The sequence below is a fragment of the Heterodontus francisci genome, chromosome 7, assembly GCF_036365525.1.
Source record: "Heterodontus francisci isolate sHetFra1 chromosome 7, sHetFra1.hap1, whole genome shotgun sequence".
NCBI classification, from domain to species: Eukaryota; Metazoa; Chordata; class Chondrichthyes; order Heterodontiformes; family Heterodontidae; genus Heterodontus; species Heterodontus francisci.
The window spans coordinates 122,477,118-122,497,442 of NC_090377.1; the positions used below are offsets into that span (position 1 = coordinate 122,477,118).

General features: G+C 43.4%; 1 protein-coding gene across 7 annotated transcripts in view; it reads right to left on the reverse strand.

Annotated features, from left to right (window-relative positions):
• The window catches only part of creb1b (cAMP responsive element binding protein 1b), a 94,171-nt gene that overhangs the window by 38,019 nt on the left and 35,827 nt on the right, over positions 1 to 20,325 (reverse strand). For 5 of the 7 annotated variants that reach the window (XM_068036090.1, XM_068036095.1, XM_068036093.1 and 2 more), the window contains one exon: positions 4,593 to 4,709. In XM_068036090.1, the coding sequence (XP_067892191.1) occupies positions 4,593 to 4,697 (105 nt within the window). In that variant the 5' untranslated portion in view covers positions 4,698 to 4,709. Of the gene's footprint in view, positions 1 to 4,592; positions 4,710 to 12,540; positions 12,664 to 20,325 lie in introns of all 7 variants that reach the window. The other 2 variants (XM_068036094.1, XM_068036089.1) reach the window with 1 other exon arrangement.

Below are 20,325 nucleotides of genomic sequence, written 5' to 3' on the forward strand. Positions count from 1 at the left end.
AACTGACAAAGTAGGTTAAGGGATAGGTCAATAGAGATGCAGTGGCAGACACTGAAGGGGATATTTCAGAATACACAGAATAGATACATTCCAACTAGAAAGAAAAATTCCAAGGGGAGGACCATGGTTAAAGATTGGATCAAACTTAAAGAAAAAGCATATAATTGTGCAAAGATGGGTGGCAGGTCAGAAGATTGGACACAATGTAAAATGCAGCAAAGAACGACTAAAAGATCAATAAGGAGGGAAAAATTAGAGAAAGCTGGCTAGAAATATAAAAACAGATAATAAGAGTTTCTATAGATATTTAAGAAAAAAAGAGTTAACAAAGTGAACATTGCTCCTACAGAAAGTGAGTCCGTGGAATTAATAAGGGAAAATATAGAGATGGCAGATGAATTGAACAGGTATTTTATATCAGTCTTCACCATAGAGGACACAAGTAACATCCCAGAAATAGCTGTAAATCAGGAAATGGGAGAGAGGGAGGAACTCAAGAAAATTACGATCACCAGGGAAGAATTATTGAGAAAATTGTTGGAGCTGCGGGCTGACAAGTCCCCAGATCCTGACCGACCTCAGCCTAGGGTCTTAAAAAAAGTGGCCAGTGAGATAGTTGATGCGTTGGTTTTAATTTTCCAAAATTCCCTAGATTTGGCGATGATTGGAAAATAACCAATATATCTCTTTTATTCAAAAAGGGAGAGAGACAGAAAGCAGGAAACTATAGCTTAACATTTGTTATAGGGAAAATGTTAGAAACTATTATTAAAGACATTATAGCAGGGCATTTAGAAAAATTCAAGGTAATCAGGCAGAACCAACATGGTTTTGTGAAAGGGAAATCATGTTTAACCAATTTATTGGAGTTCTTTTAAGAAGTAAGGTACTGTGGATAAAGGGGAACCGGTGGATGTACTGTACTTGGATTTCCAGAAGGTATTTGATAAGGTGCCACATCAAAGGTTATTGCGGAAAATAAAAGCTCATGGTGTAGGGGATAACATATTGGCATGGACAGAAGATCAGCTAACTAACAGGAAACAGAGGGTAGGCATAAATTAGTCATTTTCGGGTTGGCAAGATGTAATGGGTAGTGTGCCACAGGGATCAGTGCTGGGGTCTCAACATTTTAACAATTTATATAAATGACTTGGATGAAGGGACCGAAGGTATGGTCGCTAAATTTGATGATGAAACAAAGATAGGTAGGAAAGTAAGTTGTGGAGAAGATGTAAGGAGGCTCCAAAGAGATACAGATAGGTTAAGTGAGTGGGCAAATGGAATATAATGTGGGAAAATGTGAAATTGTCCATTTTGGCAGGAAGAATAAAAAAAGCATATTATCTTAAATGGTGAGAGATTGCAGAGGAATCTGGGTGTCCTAGTGCATGAATTGCAAAAGGTTAATATGCAGGTACAGCAAGTAATTAGGAAAGCTAATAGAGTATTATTGTTTATTGCGAGGGGAATTGAATACAAAAGAAGGGAGATTACGCTTCAGTTATACAGGACATTGGTGAGACCACATCTGGAGTACTGTGTACAGTATTGGTCTCCTTATTTAAGGAAGGATGTAAATGCATTGGAAGCAGTTCAGAGAAGGTTTACTGGACTGATACCTGGGAATGGGCGAGTTGTCTTATGAGGAAAGGTTGGATAGGCTGGGCTTGTGTCTGGTGAAGTTTAGAAGAGTAAAAGGCGACTTGATTGAAACCTATAAGATTCTGACGGGTCTTGACAGGGTGGATGTGGAAAGGATGTTTACTCTTGTGGGTAAATCTGGAACTAGGGGTCACTGTTTAAAAATAAGGGGTCGCCAATTTAAGACAGAGATGAGGAGAAATTATTTCTCTCAGAGAGTCATGAGTCTTTGGAACAATTCCTCAAAAGGCGGTGGAAGCAGAGTCTTGGAATATTTTTAAGGCAGAGGTAGATAAATTCTTGATAAGCAAGGGGATGAAAGGTTATTGGAGGTAGGCGCGAATGTTGACTTGAGGTTACAATGAAATCAGCCATGATCTCGCTGAATGGCGGAGCAGCCTTGAGGGGCTGAGTGGCCTACTTCTGCTCCTAATTCGTAGGTTCGTATGTAGGTATGATTCCAACTAGTGGAGAGTTTTCCCAAGTTCCCATTGACTCCAGTTTAGCTAGGGTTCCTGGATGCCACACTCGGTCAAATGATGCCGTGACGTCAAGGGCTGTCACTCCCACCTCATCTCAGGTTCAGCTCTTTTATCCCTGTTTGGACCAAGGCTGTAATGAGCTGACTGGCCCTGACAGAACCCAAACTGAGCATCAGCGAGCTGGTTATTGCTGAGTAAGTGCTGCTTGTTAACACTGTCGACAACACCTTCCATCACTTTGCTGATGACTGAGAGTAGACCGATGGGGCCGTAATTGGCCGGGTTGGATTTGTTCTGCTTTTTGTGTACAATGACATACCTGGGCAACTTGCCACATAGACGGGTAGATATCAGTGTTGTAGCTGTACTGGAACAGCTTGGCAAAGGGGCGCGGCTAGTTCTGGAGCACAAGTCTTCAGTACAATTGTTGGAATGTTGTCAGAGCCCATAACCTTTGCAGTATCCAGTGCCTTCAGCCGTTTCTCTATATCACATGGAATGAATCGGATTGGCTGAAGACTGGCATCTGTGATGCTGGGGACCTCAGGAGGAGGCCGAGTTGAATCATCCACTTGGCACTTCTGGTTGAAGATGGTTGCAAATGCTTCAGCCTTGTCTTTTGCACTGATGTGCTGGGCTCCCCCATCTTTGAGGATGGGGATATTTGTGGAGCCTCCTCCTCCTGTTAGTTGTTACACTGTCCACCACCATTCACGACTGGTTGTGGCAAGACTGCACAGCTTAGATATGATCGGTTGGTTGTGGGATCGCTTAGCTCTGTCTATTGCATGCTGCTTCTGCTGTTTGGCATGCATGTGGTCCTGTGTTGTAGCTTCACCAGGATGACACCTCATTTTGAGGTATGCCTGGAGCTGCTCTTGGCATGCCCTCCTGCACTCTTCGTTGAACCAGGGTTGGTCTCCCGACTTAATTGTAATGGTATGAGGTTACAGATTGTGCTTGAATACAATTCTGCTGCTGATGATGACTCACAGCACCTCATGGATGCCCAGTTTTGAGTTGCTAGATCTGTTCAATATCTATCCCATTTAGCACAGTGATAGTACCACACAACACAATGGTGGGTGCCCTCAATGTGAAGACGAGACCTCGTCTCCACAAGGACTGTGCGGTGGTCACTCGTGCCAATACTGTCATGGACAGATGCATCTGCGACAGGTAGTTTGGTGAGGACGAGGTCAAGTAGGTTTTTCCTTCTTGTTGGCTCCCTTACCACCTGCCCAGTCTAGCAGCTGTGTCCTTTAGGACTCGGCCAGCTTGATCAGTAATGGTGCTACATTGAAGTCCCCCACCCAGAGTACATTTGGTGCCCTTGCCACCCTCAGTGCTTCTTCTAGGTGGTGTTCAACATGAAGGAGCACTGATTCATCAGCTGTGGGAGGGCAATAGGTGGTAATCAGCAGGAGGTTTCCTTGCCCATGTTTGATCTGATGCCATGAGACTTCATGGGATCAAATGTCAACTGAACTGAGACTGCTTCAGTCTCTGAGAAGTCACGAGTGGTAGTGAACACAATGCAATCATCAGCAAACACCTCCACATCTGACCTTATGCTGGAGGGAAGGTCATTGATGAAGCAGTTGAAGATGGTTGGGCCGAGGACACTACTCTGAGGAACTCCTACAGCAAAGCCTTGGAATTAAGATGACTGGTCTCCAATAACCACAACTGTCTTCCTTTGTACTAGGTATGACTTCAACCAGTGGAGAATTTTCCTTCAATTTGCTAGGACTTCTTGATACTACAACTGGTCAAATGCTACACTACAAAGTGTCTCATGCTTATTCGAAACATGCTAAGAATGATAGAAGGAAGGAGGTTGATGGCTAATAGTGCAGTCACTGGTAGATGATAAGAAACATGGCAGGCAGTTTGTGTCCACAAACAGTAATGTGGTAATGACTAGATCATCTGTTTTCGTGCTGTTGGTTAAGGGACAAATATTATCCAGGACACCAAGAAAAACTATCCTGCTTTTCTTCAGAAAATGCAGGGGCCTTTTATACCCATCTGAGGGGGAAGACAGGGCCTCAATTTTATATCTCATCTGAAAGATCCCACACCTCTGACAGTGCAGCACGGCTTCAGTATTTGAACCCATAGCATTCTGACTCAGAGGTGACAATGCCACAACCGAGCCTACTACTGGAACTGCATGAAGCAGGAATTTTGGCTGATTTTTCCCTCCCTAGCCAGGGCTACTGAGCCCAAACGTAGTACAGATACTTCCATCCCGACAGAGGTTTACTAACATTATCAGAAAAAATGTTTTGAAACCCATTCTAAGGTGAAAGGACAGTTACATCTGCAGTGTACCAGTCAGTTCACCATTCTATCTTCTAAGGTGGGTTTTGGGAATATCGCAAAAGATTTAAAACTGAAGCTGGGAACACTTGTGCTGTCACTATTCATAAACTATCATTTGTTAAACAAATTGAAAAATACCTGTGCTATAGTTGCAAGCTGTGCTTGTGTCTGAACTGCTAGCTGGTGGGTTTCTGTTTCTGAAATTGGAGTGTCACCATGTTGAGCATCTGCACTGGAATCCATTGTTACCTTTACCTGCAGTACCAGAAAATACAGAACGAAAGCAAAAGTTACACATACTGTCAGCAGTATAACATACAGGCAAAGCAGATGCACACTATACATCAAGTCACTTATTTGACAAGTTACTCGAGAAGTGAACTGTTTCCTGTTTATGCAGTCACACGCTGATATTGTTCATCTTAAAGCAGAAAAGGTTAAGGGGAGATTTAATAGAGGTGCTCAAAATGATGAGGGGTTTGATGGAGTAAATAAGGAAAAACTGTTTGCACTGGAAGGAGGACAAGTAACCAGAAGTCAGATTTAAGGTAATTGGCAAAAATGGCAGAGGGGAGATGAGAATTCTTTTACGCAGCAAGTTGTTGTGATCTGGAATGCACTGCCCACAAGTGTGGTGGAAGCAGATTCAATAGTAATTTTCAAAAGGGAATTAGAAATATACTTGAAAACGAAAAAAAAATCAGGCTTATGAGGAAAGAGCAGAGGAATGAGACTAATTGGATAGCTTAAATGAACAGAATATTGAACGTAATTGTTTCTCGGTGCGTGATGGCAGCAGAGCTGTGTTGGGGGGTATAAAGTAAAAAGTTATGCCACCAACATCGGCGACAATGAGTTGGTAGCTATAGTTTCTTTCACAACAGTGAAAAGAGTCAGATGTTATGTAGGAGCGTTTCATAAAATAATGAATACCTGCATTGCACCATTACAAGCAAGATTTATATTCAGTAGATGCACTAAGTATCTTAACTGTACTTTCAGCAGTCACATAAATATGCCACATTCAGTTATGAGATGCTGCTACACCTGAATAGTATACAATAAGTGGCTGATGGATATATGCAACATGTATAGGGGAGATTTGATTTTAGGGTTCTCCTCTCTCAGTAATATTACAGATTTCATCTTTCAGTTTTTAAATTCATGTTTATTTTTCCACTGTTTTTTTTCCTCCTCTCCTGAAGGCACTGGACTCTCAGGTATCAGTCTTTCAGTACCATGTCCAAGTGACCATCCTGCATACTGCCGCTTCCGTGATGAATATCTCACTGTAGAAAGGGAAGGGGGTGCATAGCTAAAGCTCCTCCTGGATCACTTGGTACCTTCCAGGAATGAGCTCACGAGGCGATTCCATACCACCACCACTCCCTTCCCCCCTCAGCTTCTAGCCCAGGGACAAATCTGGCAAACATACTTTTTCCACTCCTGAGCAGGCAAAATTAAATAACTACACAGACAGACTAACCAGAAATTTTCCTGATTCAGTACCAATCACAACCACCAAAAATCTCAAGAAAAAGAAAACAATGTTCTGGGTCAAAACCAACAGGATAAATTCAATGCTACAAAAGGACCTTGAAAAACCTGAGTTATTCATTCTCATTACAAGACATGAAAATGCTCGATTTTCTCCATAATTAATGAATCTCTATCACACTACAGCTTTGTAATATGGGTTTTCTGAGAATGCAAGTTTATTCATGGTTTGCTAATTACAGAGTAAAACAGAAATTCTGTTTTCTCAAAGAAAAATTTCAGCCTCTAATTAGTCTCCTTATGTAGTTTGTTGAAACATACTGTCCTTAAATTTAGTTTACACAATTTTCCATTTTAAAATGGCATATGCAAAAGGGCAGGGGAAACCAGACAGAACACATCTCTATTGTAACTGAAAGAGCAGCACAGAAACCTTAAAAATGGAAAGACTCAAAAACAGAAAGATCAAGATAGTTGCATGTTTGACATCCGTCTGGGGTGGTGGTGGTGGTTGGGTGGCGGTGGGGGGCGGGGGGGGGGGGGGGAGGAGGGGAGGGTATGGGGGAAGAAATTCAGTCAACATTCATTTGAGATTAATTTAGCAGGCAGGAAGTTACTGGTGATGTCATAAATTAAAACATACACAATTTAAAAACCTGCAGTATGTCACAATCACATGCAGAATTACTTCTAACATATCACAGAGCTCTACTTTGAAATGGCTTCACGTGGTGGACTGCAAGCAGACCTGCACAAACTGTTTCCTGTATGTTAAAGATTCTTTGGCTTCATCACTCGTCTATAAAACGCAAAAGTTTAGAATATAGTATTCAAATTTGTTTTCGAGCACAAGTGCAAACACAGCTGTTAAGTGATAATTCAGTCCAGCCTATCACTCTTGTGGAAATATGGCACATAGAGTTTTGTGATTTTTCCTATAGTGACCCCAACATGCGAAGTAATGTTGCACCGCCATGAACACATTTGTAAGATCACATGGTCTCACAGCATGCAAATGTAATCACAATCAGTCGCTCAGAAAAAACATTCAGAGGTGGCATCCCATACTGCTGTTTCGGTACAGTAGAGCATGGACTGAGGGGAGGGACAGAGGGAAACAAAAATAATTACAACTGAGCCTTGTCCTGTATCCATCCAACATTTACACACATGCACTTTTCAGCTGAAGTAACTGGATAGTGGCTGGCAGGAATAATCCAGGCTGACGTTGTGATTCATAACCAGGATGCGGAGGCCAATTGTAGTGCCAATATTATCCCCTGCTTAAGATTAGCTGATTCAGCACAGGCCAGGGATCGAATCCAGGATCTTTCAGATCTGTATCCCCCAGCTAATTACCAAATGCAGATCTTGAGCTATCGGGACACTAATCTTTCACAAGTCAAACCAACTGCCTTTAGAGGCTCCATGCTGAGTGCTCCTCTTTTACCCACATTTTTGGCCATACTATCTCCTCTGACTCAAACAGAATTTCACATATCTTCTACTGCTTCTATTACTACTTCATAGCAAACACCACTTCTCCCCTTTTAACTCTTTTTAAAGCCAAAGTCCATGCATCATTTAACTAATGCTCCAATATCCAAACAGGTTATTCTAACACCACGTTTGTACAAAAAAAAAGTTTGTTGTTGACTCCTTATAAGGAAAAAATAGGACTGGGCATAAGAGAAAAAAAAAATCAGCCATGCAGTCTTTTTTACTTGGATCTGGGATTCACATTTACTGGTTCTGATGAAAATCAGTGACCAGAATGTGTTATTTGTGTTGATGTTCTTGCTCAGGATAGCAAACAAAAATTCCACTTGGATATCAAACATCCTGCCCTCAAAAGATAAACAAGATTTTTTGCAAATGGATTCCTTCAATGAAATGACAGAGCGAAAATAATCAAAGAAGTTCGCTGACTGTAGTAAGGTTTTGACGAGATTCTGCGTGCCTTGTGAGGAGTGCTACATATTTTTGATTGACTCTGAATCACCACTTCACCATCAATTCCTCAACCGCTGCTTCTAGGCTTTACTGGCTTATTTGGTTGACATATATTTGACAGATTCAATGAACTCAACCTTTCTAAGGTAAGGACTATAACATAGTGCATGAATAAATATAGAGCTTTGTTAAAAACTTTTGAATGGTGTAGCTATGTGCTGTAAGACATTTCTGACATCGTCTTCGATAAAATGTCAGTCCTAGAAGTTAAAGATTTAATTCTGGAGCATTTGTCTCGGCTTTACAGAAAATTCCAACAAATATTTCTTAAAAGAGAGGCAAGTAAATTGCAAGATTTCATCTGGGAACCCCTATGGATTCCACACATCCCATCCTTAAGTTGATGAGATGGGAGCTCAATGCACCGAGCCATCAATTACCTGAGGTGAATAGCTACCATTGAAGTATGAAAAGACAAAGACTTCTCTTTCACAACTTCAGGCCTCAAAGTGCTTTCCATCCAACAAAACACTTTTGAAGTTTAGTGGCTGTTGTAATGTAGGAAATGCAGCAGCCAATTTGTGCACAGCAAAGTCCCAAAAAACACCAATAAGATACTGACCAGGAAATCTACTTTAGTGATGTTTGCTGAGGGATAAGTATTGGTCAGAACACCGGGGAGATCACTCCTGCTCTTCTTTGAATAGTGCCATAGTATCTTTTTACATCCACCCAAGAGCGCAGACAGGTCCTTGGTTTAACATCTCATCCAAAATAGGGCACTCTGACAGTGCAGCACTCTCTTAGCACTGCACTTGGAGTGTCAGCCTAGAATATGCATTGCAGTCTCTGGAATAGAACCCAGAACTTTCTGACTTTTCTGTGCTGCATAACTCTATGACTCTAAGTGGGCCCACATCAGAGGCGCCATCTATGACTCAGCAATGACCACCTATGGCAAACGTGTGAAGCAGAACGCAGATTGGTTTCAATCTCACTTTGAAGAGCTGGAACCTGTCATAGCCGCCAAGCGCATTGCACTGTTGAACCACAGAAAAGCCCCCAGCGAGTTAACATCTGTAGCACTTAAAGCAGCCAGAAGCGCTGCACAAAGAACAGCCAGGCGCTGCGTAAATGACTACTGGCAACACCTATGCAGTTGCATTCAGCTGGCCTCCAACACCGGAAACGTCAGAGGAATGTATGATGGCATTAAGAGAGCTTTTGGGCCAACCATCAGGAAGATCGCCCCCCTCAAATCTAAATCAGGGGACACAATCACTGACCAACGCAAGCGAATGGACCACTGGGTTGAGCACTACCGCGACCTGTACTCCAGAGAAAATGTTGTCACTGAGACCGCCCTCAATGCAGCCCAATCTCTGCCTGTCATGGATGAGCTGGACGAACAGCCAACAAAATCGGAACTCAGTGATGCCATTGATTCTCTAGCCAGTGGAAAAGCCCCTGGGAAGGACAGCATTACCCCTGAAATAATCAAGAGTGCCAAGCCAGCTATACTTTGAGCACTTTATGAACTGCTTTGTCTGTGCTAAAATGAGGGAGCAGTACCACAGGACATGCACGATGCCAATATCATCACCCTCTATAAAAACAAGGGTGACCGCGGTGACTGCAACAACTATCGTGGAATCTCCCTACTCAGCATAGTGGGAAAGTCTTCGCTCCAGTTGCTTTAAATAGGCTCCAGAAGCTGGCTGAGCGTGTCTACCCTGAGGCACAGTGTGGCTTTCGAGCAGAGAGATCCATCATTGACATGCTGTTCTCCCTTCGCCAGCTACAGGAGAAATGCCGAGAACAACAGATGCCCCTCTACGTTGCTTTCATTGATCTCACCAAAGCCTTTGACCTCGTCAGCAGACGTGGTCTCTTCAGCCTACTAGCAAAGATCAGATGTCCACCAAAACTATGAAGTATCATCACCTCATTCCATGACAATATGAAAGGCACAATTCAACATAGTGGCGCCTCATCAGACCCCTTTCCTATCCTGAGTGGCATGAAACAGGGCTGTGTTCTCGCACCTACGCTGTTTGGGATCTTCTTCTCCCTGCTGCTCTCACATGCGTTCAAGTCTTCAGAAGAAGGAATTTTCCTCCACACAAGATCAGATGGCAGATTGTTCAACCTTGCCCGTCTAAGAGCGAAGACCAAAGTACGGAAAGTCCTCATCAGGGAACTCCTCTTTGCTGATGATGCTGCATTAACATCCCACACTGAAGAGTGCCTGCAGAGACTCATCGACAGGATTGCGGCTGCCTACAACGAATTTGGCCTAACCATCAGCCTCAAGAAAACGAACATCATGGGACAGGATGTCAGAAATGCTCCATCTATCAACATCGGCAACCACGCTCTGGAAGTGGTTCAAGAGTTCACCTACCTAGGCTCAACTATCACCAGTAACCTGTCTCTCGATGCAGAAATGAACAAGTGCATGGTAAAGGCTTCCACTGCTATGTCCAGACTGGCCAAGAGAGTGTGGGAAAATGGCGCACTGACACGGAACACAAAAGTCCGAATGTATCAAGCCTGTGTCCTCAGTACCTTGCTCTACAGCAGCGAGGCCTGGACAACGTACGTCAGCCAAGAGCGTCGTCTCAATTCATTCCATCTTCGCTGCCTCCAGAGAATCCTTGGCATCAGGTGGCAGGACCGTATCTCCAACACAGAAGTCCTCGAGGCAGCCAACATCCCCAGCATATACACCCTACTGAGCCAGCGGCGCTTGAGATGGCTTGGCCCTGTGAGCTGCATGGAAGATGGCAGGATCTTCAAGGACACATTATGCAGCGAGCTCGTCACTGGTATCAGACCCACCGGCCGTCCATGTTTCCGCTTTAAAGACGTCTGCAAACGCGACATGAAGTCCTGTGACATTGATCACAAGTCGTGGGAGTCAGTTGCCAGTGATCGACAGAGCTGGTGGGCAGCCATAAAGATGGGGCTAAAGTGTGGCGAGTCGAAGAGACTTAGCAGTTGGCAGGTAAAAAGACAGAAGCACAAGGTGAGAGCCAACTGTGTAACAGCCCCAGCGTCCAATTTTATCTGCAGCACTTGTGGAAGAGTCTGTCACTCTAGAATTGGACTTTATAGCCACTCCAGGCGCTGCTTCACAAACCACTGACCACCTCCAGGCGCTCACCCATTGTGTCTCGAGACAAGGAGGCCAAAGAAAGATAACTCTATGACTCTATTACCACTGAGCCAAGGCTGATACCTTGTGAGCAGGAAGTTTATCAACATATGCTTCAGCTAAGCCCCTCATTGTACAAATGGGTTGACACCAGGGCCCTCAGGTATGCAAGAAGCTATCTTGCAGTAAGCAGAAAATGTTTGAATTTGTACTTAATAACACTCCCTCTGTTTACTAATTAACACTAAAAGTTGACACTCTAAGCCAAAATGAACTGTCAGGCTATTGCCTTATTGTTGAGAAAAAGTGAATAACATTACAAAAATATCAGACAGCTGAAATTCATCTTGGGCAATGGCACAAAATGGGTAATGCTGGATCGCAGCCCATTGTACTCCATGCCTTATAATATACATGCAAGCCAAATGGTGAAGAATAAAGCTAAACACGGATCCTTTTCTTGATAGTGGGTTTATTCACAAAATGCAACATTACATATCTCTGCCACCTGCCTTCTATCCCTGTCCCAGCAGGCTCTCTTCTCTTTGCCTTAAGTCCTTAATTAAACAATGCCTGTGTATCTTTAACAACATAATTAACCTACCATTAACATACCTGATATTTAATTACAATGCAGTCAATGGAATTAGATATCAGGCGCTGAGTGTAACAGGCAGCCGATCCAATAACGCCCATTCCAAGTGCCAGGCAATGACCATCTTACAACAAGAGAGAAACTAACCATCTCCCCTTGATATTCAATAGCATTGCCATCGCTGAATCCCCCACTATCAACATCCTGGGGGGTTACCATTGACCAGAAATTGAACTGGAGTAGCCATATAAATACTGTGGCTACATGAGCAGGTCGAAGACTAGGAATCCTGAGGCGAATAACTCACCTCCTGACTCCCCAAAGCCTGTACACCATCTACAAGGCACAAGTCAGGAGTGTGATGCAATACTCTCCACTTGCCTGGATGGGTGCAGCTCCAACAACACTCAAGAAGCTTGACACCATCCAGGACAAAGCAACCTGCTCGACTGGCACCCCATCCACAAACATTCAGTCCCTCCACCGCCGACGCACAGTGGTACCAGTGTGTACCATCTATAAGATGCACTGCAGCAACGCACCAAGGCTCCTTAAACAGCACCTTCCAAACCCGCGACCTCTACCACCTAGAAGGACAAGAGCAGCAGATGCATGGGAACACCACCTGCAAGTTCCCCTCCAAGCCACATACCATCTTGACTTGGAACTATATCGCACCATTCCTTTACTGTCACTGGGTCAAAATTCTGGAACTGCCTTCCTTACAGCACTGTGGGTGTACCTACCCCAAGGACTGCAGCGGTTCAAGAAGGCAGTTCACCACCACCTCTCTAGGGCAATTAATGCTGGCCTAACCAGCGACGCCCACATCCCTTGAACGAATAAAAAAAAATTTCACACTACCACCTAAGACCAATTCCTACCTTTGTGTTTAAAATCCTGCTCCAGTAACCCAGGCAAAATTCAGTTTTCCACAGACTCCACTTTGAGTAGTGTGAGCAGTTCCAGCCACGTAGTCGTAGGTCGAATATTATAGCTCGCACAGTCTACAGAGGCAAACAACAAATACGATACCTAATATCAGGAATTCATTCTGCGAGGAATGGAAAAGTAGCTACTGTTCTTTTTATTATAAAACTCAATACGTTGAGGCAGTGTAATTGAAAGAAATTGAAAAAGATGATTCACATAAACGTCTCACGAGTGTGCAGGACTCGAATTCAAGGGCACACAAGTCCAAACTGTGAAGTTAGAAGTAAAAAATCAAAAAGTGTTCATCCAAAAGATAATAAAGATGTGTAACAAGGTGTAATGCATTTATTAATGTAACTGAAGCAAGCAGTACACATGCACTCAAGATAATTGGATGAATTTCTTGAGAGAATGATTTGAACATACAATAAAGAAAGTGAAATTAATCCACCACAAACAGATACACCAGTTGAATCTAATGACTTTTTCCATTCCTAAAATCTCTTACAAACTAGCTGAGCATAAAAAGTAATTTCCCCACAGCACTAAACAATAAAGAGCTAATAGAATTCCAGCTTGGTTGAAGGATTCAAGAAATGAAACAGATTACAAATTCAACAGGGAAGGGTGAGTAAAGAATTAAACACTTGGGTCTAAGAAGAGAGGAATAATAATTGGGGTGCAAAACTCAACCTGGACCAAACTTTGGTAGCATGAATGGCCTCTTCCTAATGCTGTATGTTTAGCCTGATACGAAAGGTTAAATCCTATTAAGGATGACATCTACTTTGAAGTTTATATTTTTGTCCAAAATGTAAATCAACATTATGCCCTGGCAATTTGGGGAACGACACAACTGAATGTTTTGATGAATGCGTATACTTCACCCAAAATTTAGCCAAACGGTGCTAAGATATACAGTTACATAACAGTACTGTATATAGTATGCTGAATGCAGAGGAAATCCCAAACTCAAAGGGTCAAACATTATTTTTATTAGTACTTCCATATTGCGGCAAAGTGATTTAAAAAACATTTATACAGTTATTCTCTTTGCAAGCCAGAATTCCTTGATCTTATGCTGATTCGCTTTGATATTTTAAATGGAGGGAGATCCCAGAAGCTCTCCGTGGAAGAAGCTCTTCACTGTACCGGGGCAATTCCGTTCAGATATCTGAACATTTTTGTCCAATGATTTCTCATTTGCATAACTGGTTCAGGCTTGTTTGGACTGGAACCACTTTGCTAGGCTGTTTAAATGGGGAGCTAATATGATTCAGAATTTATAATTCTTATCCTGTATCGCACATCAGTGGACACTATTTATTAGATTAAAGGATGCATGGCTCAAGCACTTGTCTGTTAACTATAGTTGATTCTACATGTGATATAGAAATATTTCATTGCAATTTCTTTTCCCTTCTCTATTTAATTTTGTTTTCTTCCTCTTCAGGTTTCCCTGCACCAATCACTAATTGTGAGGGTAGGCAGGCATTCTGGTCCCAGAGTTTGCAAATGGTTCCTATAACCTGCTTTTTTAAGAAGTTCTGCTTTTCAATTTTTTCCTGTCTCCACTCACCGTCGCCCTCAGATGGTACAGCTATGATTAGAAATGCAGCATATTACCCATCAACCCTGTGATCACTGACCTACATTGGTTCCCAGTCCAGCGATGCACCAATTTTAAAATTCTCACCCTTGTTTCCAAGTTCCTCCACGGTTTTGTCCCTCCCCATCTCTGTAACCTTCTCCAGGTCTACAATTCTCCGAGATCTCCACGCTCCTCCAGTTCTGGCTTCTTGTGCATCCCTGATTTTTTCATTCCACCATTATCGGCCCTGCTTTATGCTTTTTGGGTCTCAAGCTCCTGAATGCCCTCCCTAAACCTCTCCGTCACTCTCCCCTTGTTTAAAATGCTCAAGAACCTCTTTGACCAAGCTTTTGGTCACCTGTGTTAGTATCTCCTTACACAGCTTGGTCTAAGTTCTGTTCAGTAACACTGCTATGAAACAGCTTGGGAAGTTTTACTATGTTAAAGGCGCTACATAAATGCAAATTGTTGTTTGCAAGAACCACAGGCTCAAAGCCTAAATGCTCTTCGGTACACTTCTACCTTGTGTTAGATTTTCAGAGTATTGCAGTGTTGCTGCAAGTCTTACTTGGAATAGAACCATAGAAAAGTTACAGCACAGAAAGAGGCCATTCAGCCCATCGTGTCCATTCGCCAGCTGAAAAAATGAGCCACCCATTCTAATCTCACTTTCCAGTACCTGGTCCGTAGCTTTGCAGGTTGCAGCATTTCATTTGCAGGTCCAGGTACCTTTTAAATGAGTTGAGGGTTTCTGCCTCCACCACTGATCCAAGCAGCAAATTCCAGACACCCACCACCCTCTGGGTGAAAGTTTTCCTTCATGTCCCCTCTTATCCTTCTACCAATCATCTTAAATCTGTGCCCCCTGGTAATTGACCTCTCCGCTAGGGGAAGCAGGTCCTTCCTGTCTACTCTATCTAGGCCCTTCACAATTTCGTACATTTCAATCAAATCTCCCCTCAGCCTTCTCTGCACCAAGGAAAACAACCCTGGCCTATCCAATCTTTACTCATAGCTGCAATTTTCAAGCCCTGGCAATAGTCTTGTAAATCTCCTCTGTACTCTCTCCTATTATGCCCTTCCTATAATGTGACCAGAACTGCATGCAATACTCCAGCGGTGGCCTAACCAGCATTTTATACAAATCCAGCATTACATCCCTGCTTTTGTATTATATACCTCGACCAATAAAGGAAAGCATTCCATATGCCTTCTTCACCACTTTATCTACATGTCCTGCCACCTTCAGGGATCTGTGGACATGCACTCCAAGGTTTCTCAGTTCCTCTAACCCTCTTAATATCAAACTGTTTATTGTGTATTCTCTTGCCTTGTTTGACCTCCCCAAATACATCATCTCACACTTCTCCTGGTTGAATTCCATTTGCCACTTTTCTGCCCACCTGACCAGCCCATTAATATCTTGCTGCAGCCTACAGCTATCCTCCTCGCTCTCTACCACATAGCCAATCTTTGTGCCATCTGCAAACGTCTCAATCATGCCCCCTACATTTATGTCCAAATCATTAATACATACCCAGTACTGAGCCCTGCAGAATGCCACTGGTTACAGCCCTCCAGTCGCAAAAAAATGCCTGTTTCCTGCCACTTAGCCAATTTTGTATCCACCTTGCTACATTTCCCCCCGATCCCACAGGTTTTAATTTTTTTAACCTGTCTGCCATGTGGGACCTTGTCAAGAGCCTTGCTAAAATTCATGTAGACCACACCAACTGCACGAACCTCATCAATCTTCCTTGTTACTTCTCCAAAAAATTCAATCAAGTTAGTAGACAAGATCTTCTCTTAACAAGTCCATGCTGACTATCCTTGATTAATCTGTGACCTTCTAAGTAACAGTTTATCCTATCTCTCAGAATCAATTCCAATAATTTGCCCACTACTGAGGTTAGACTGACTGGCCTGTAATTATTTGGTCTATCTCTCACTCCCTTTTTAAACAAAAGTACAATGTTAGCAGTCCTCCAATCCTCCAGCACCACACCTGTATCCAGTGAGGACTGGAAAATGATGGACAGACCTTCTGCTATTTCCTCTCTGGATTTTTTTAAAAAACAGCTTGGGGTACATTTTATCTGGCCCTGGTGATTTATCAACTTTCAAGGATGCTAATCCCATTAATACTTCCTCTCTCCCTATGTTTATCACATCTAATACTTCACACCTCTCTTCCTTAACTACAATATCTGCATTGTCCCCCTCTTTTGTGAAGACGGACGCAAAGTATTCATTAAGAACAATACCAACATCTTCTTCCCCCACACATAGGTTACCTTTTTAGTCTTTTATGGGCCCTACTCTTACCTTAGTTATCCACTTACTCTTAATGCATTGATAAAACATCTTTGGGTTCTCCTTGGTTTTACTTGCCAATATTCACCAGCTGCAGAAGCTCGAACTCCAGGTTTCAGAACTTGCACGGCAGCTGGAGTCACTGTTGTGCATCCACGAGGCAGAGGACTACGTGGATAGCACGTTTAGGGAGGTGGTCACACCGCAGGTTAGAAGTATGCAGGCAGATAGGGAATGGGTGACTGCCAGGCAGTGTAAGAGAATCAGGCAAGTAGTGCAGGAGTCCCCTGAGACGATCTCACTTGCTAATCGTTTTTCTATTTTGGATACTAGTGAGGGTGATGGTTCCTCAGAGGAGTGCAGTCAGAGCCAAGTTTGTGGCACCACAGGTGGCTCAGCTGCACAGGAGGAGTGGAAGAGCAGTATTGATAGGGGATTCATTAGCTAGGGGAACAGTTAGGCATTCCTGCAGCAGTAAAGGTGATGCCAGGATGGTGCTTGCCTCCCTTAGAGGCCTGCTACCCAACCCAAATCCGACGACATGTGTCTGGTTCGGGTCGGGTCGAGCCATCTAGGTCAAGTCAGGTTGGGTCGGGCCCAACACACATGTTAAATGCTCTGCTGTTAAGTATTAAAAATAAAAAACTTAGCTGAGCTGGGAGTCCAGGACGAAACTGAGTCTGTGCAGTGAGCAAGTGATGTCACTATGACGTCATCGCGCATGCGCTGCAGCTTCTTGCAGGCTCGGTGTCAGGAAGGTAAGTAAAGGGATGGTTGGCTCAGGTCAGGTCGAGTAGTGGTGGACACGGGGCAAAATTGGAGGGACTCGGGCTGGGTCGGGCTCAGGTCCGCTGTGGTGCAGTCGGGTTCTTTTTCCCGACCTAAAGCAGGCCTCTAGCCTCCCTGGTGCCACGGTCAAGGATGTCATGGAGCAGGACATTCTTCTGGGGGAAGGAAAACAGCCAGAGGTCGTGGCCCACATCGGTACCAATGACATAGGTAAGAAGGGGGATGAGGTCCTGAAAGCAGATTTTAGGGAGCTAGGAAGATTAAAAAGCAGGACCTTAAAAGCAGTAATCTCAGGATTACTTCCAGTCCCACGTGCAAGTGAGCATAAGAACTGGAGAATTGAGCGATTGAACGCTGAAAACTGGTGTAGGAGGGAGGGCATCAGATTTCTGAGACATTGGGACCGGTTCTGAGGCAGGTGGAACCTCTACAAGATGGGATGGACTGCATCTCAGCAGGACTGGGACGAATATCCTCAAAGGGAGATTTGCTAGTGCTGTTGGGGAGGGTTAAAAATAAATTGTCAGGGGGATGGGAATCTGAGAGGGAGCTCAGATTGGAGGGAAGCAAAATTGGTAACTTGTCAGGGGTGTGGGAACCAGGAGCAAGTATTAGAGAGGAATACCAAGATGCACAGAATACTGGGGGAGATAGATAGTATAAGAGAGGGAATAGTACGTTATTAGGTGGGGTCAGAATAAGGGAGAAAGTAATCAAGTCTGAATCAGGGTTAATGTGCATGCATGTGAATGCACGGAGTGTGGTTAATAAGACTGGTGAGGTACAGGTGCAGATTGCCATGTGGAACTATGATGTTGTGGCTATAACAGAGACCTGGCTCAAGGAAGGGCAGGACTGGGTGTTAAATATTCCTGGATACAAGGTGTTCAGGAAAGATAGAGAAGGGAAAAAAGGGGGAGGGGCGGGAATATTGATTAAGGAGAGCATTGCGGTGCTGAAGAAAAAGGATCCCAGAGGGGTCGAAGACAGAATCAATTTGGCTAGAGCTAAGGAACAAAAAAAGGTGCAGTTACATTGCTTGGTGTTGTCTATAGGCCACTAGCTAGTGGGAAGGGCAAGGAGGAACAAATTTGCAAGGAAATTACAGAAAGGTGCAAAAATTATAGGGTGGTTATAATGGAGGACTTTAATTATCCAAACATAGACTGGGATAATAGCAGTGTAAGGGGCAGTGAGGGGCAAGAGCTCCGAGAGCGTGTTCAGGAAAATTTTCTAAAACCGTATGTTGCTAGTCCAATGAAAAAGGAGGCACTGCTAGACCTGGTTCTTGGAAATGAGGTGGGCCAAGTATCAGTAGGAGAGCATTTAGGGGATAGTGATCATTGTATCATAAAGTTTAGGCTGACTATGGAAAAGGACAAAGAGCAATCCAGGGTAAGAATAATTAACTGGGGAAAATCTAACATCAGTAGGGTAAGAATGGAGCTGGGGTGAATAAATTGGAGTCAAAAGCTGGCAGGAAAACTGGCAGATGAACAATGGGCTACCTTCAAAGAAGAGATAGTTCGGGCACAGTCAAGGTATGTTTCCTTAAAGGGGAAAAATAAGGTAAACAAATTCAGAGCTCCCTGGATGACAAAAGAGATGGAGGTTAAGATAAAGAAGAAAAAAATGTGCTTATGACAGATGTCAGATTGAAAATACTATTGAGAACCAGGCTGAATATAGAAGGTCCAGAGGGGAAGTGAAAAAGCAAATAAGAGAAGCAAAGAGACAGCATGAAAAGAGACTGGCAGTTAACATTAAGGTGGCAGGACAGGTAGATAAGGTTTTCTATCGGCATATACATAGCAAAAAGGTGGTAAAAGGAGGAGTGGGGCCGATCAGGGACCAGAAAGGGGATTTACACATGGAGGCAGAGGGCATAGCTGATGTATTAAACAAATACTTTGCATCTGTCTTTACCAAGGAAGAAGATGCAACCCAGGCAATGTTGAAAGAGGTAAGTCGGACTTTAGAGGGGCTTAAAGTTGATAAAGAAGTATTAGATAGACTGTCTGTATTTAAAGTGAATGAAGCACCAGGGCTGGATGAGATGCATCCAAGGATACTGAGGGAAGTGAGGGTGGAAATTGCAGAGGCACTGGCCATAATTTTTCAATCTTCCTTAGACTTGGGGGTAGAGCCAGAGGACTGGAGAATTGCAAACATTACACCAGTGTTCAAAAAAGGATGTAAAGATAAGCCCAACAACTACAGAACAGTCAGTTTAACTTCGGTGGCGAGAAAACTTCGAGCAAAAAATTAGGGACAAAAATCAAGAGTCACATGGACAAAAGTGAGTTAATTAAGGAAAGCCAGCATGGATTTCTTAAGGGAAAATCATGTTTAACTAACTTGCTGGAGTTTTTTTGAGGTTGCAGCAGAAAAGTTTGATGAAGGCAATGCTGTTGATGTGATGTACTTGGACTTTCAAAGGGCAGTTGATACAGTGCCATACAACAGACTTGTGAGCAAACTTGTAGCTCATGGAATAAAAGGCATGGTAGCAATATGGATACAAAATTGGCTGAGTGACAGGAAACAAAGAGTAGTGGTTAACGGATGTCTTTCGGGCTGGAGGACGGTTTGTAGTGGAGCTCGCCAGGGATCATTGTTGGGACCCTTTATTTTCCTGATATATATTAATATACAAAACATGCATGCGAACATATGAATTAGGAGGAGTAGGCTACTCGGCCCTTTGAGCCTGCTCCGCCATTCAATAAGTTCATGGCTGAACTGCTTACTCCACATTTCCACCTACCCCCGATAACCTTCCACCCCCTTGCTTATCAAGAATCTATCGATCTCTGCCTTAAAAATATTCAAAGACTCTGTTTCCACCACCTTTGGAGGAAGAGAATTCCAAAGACTCATGACCCTCAGAGAAAAAAATGTTCTCATCGGTCTTAAATGGGAAACCCTTTATTTATAAACAATGACCCCAAGTTCTAGATGCTCCCACAAGGGGAAACATCCTTTCCACATCCACCCTCAGGATCTTATATGTTACAATTAAGTTGCCTCTTTACTAAATTCC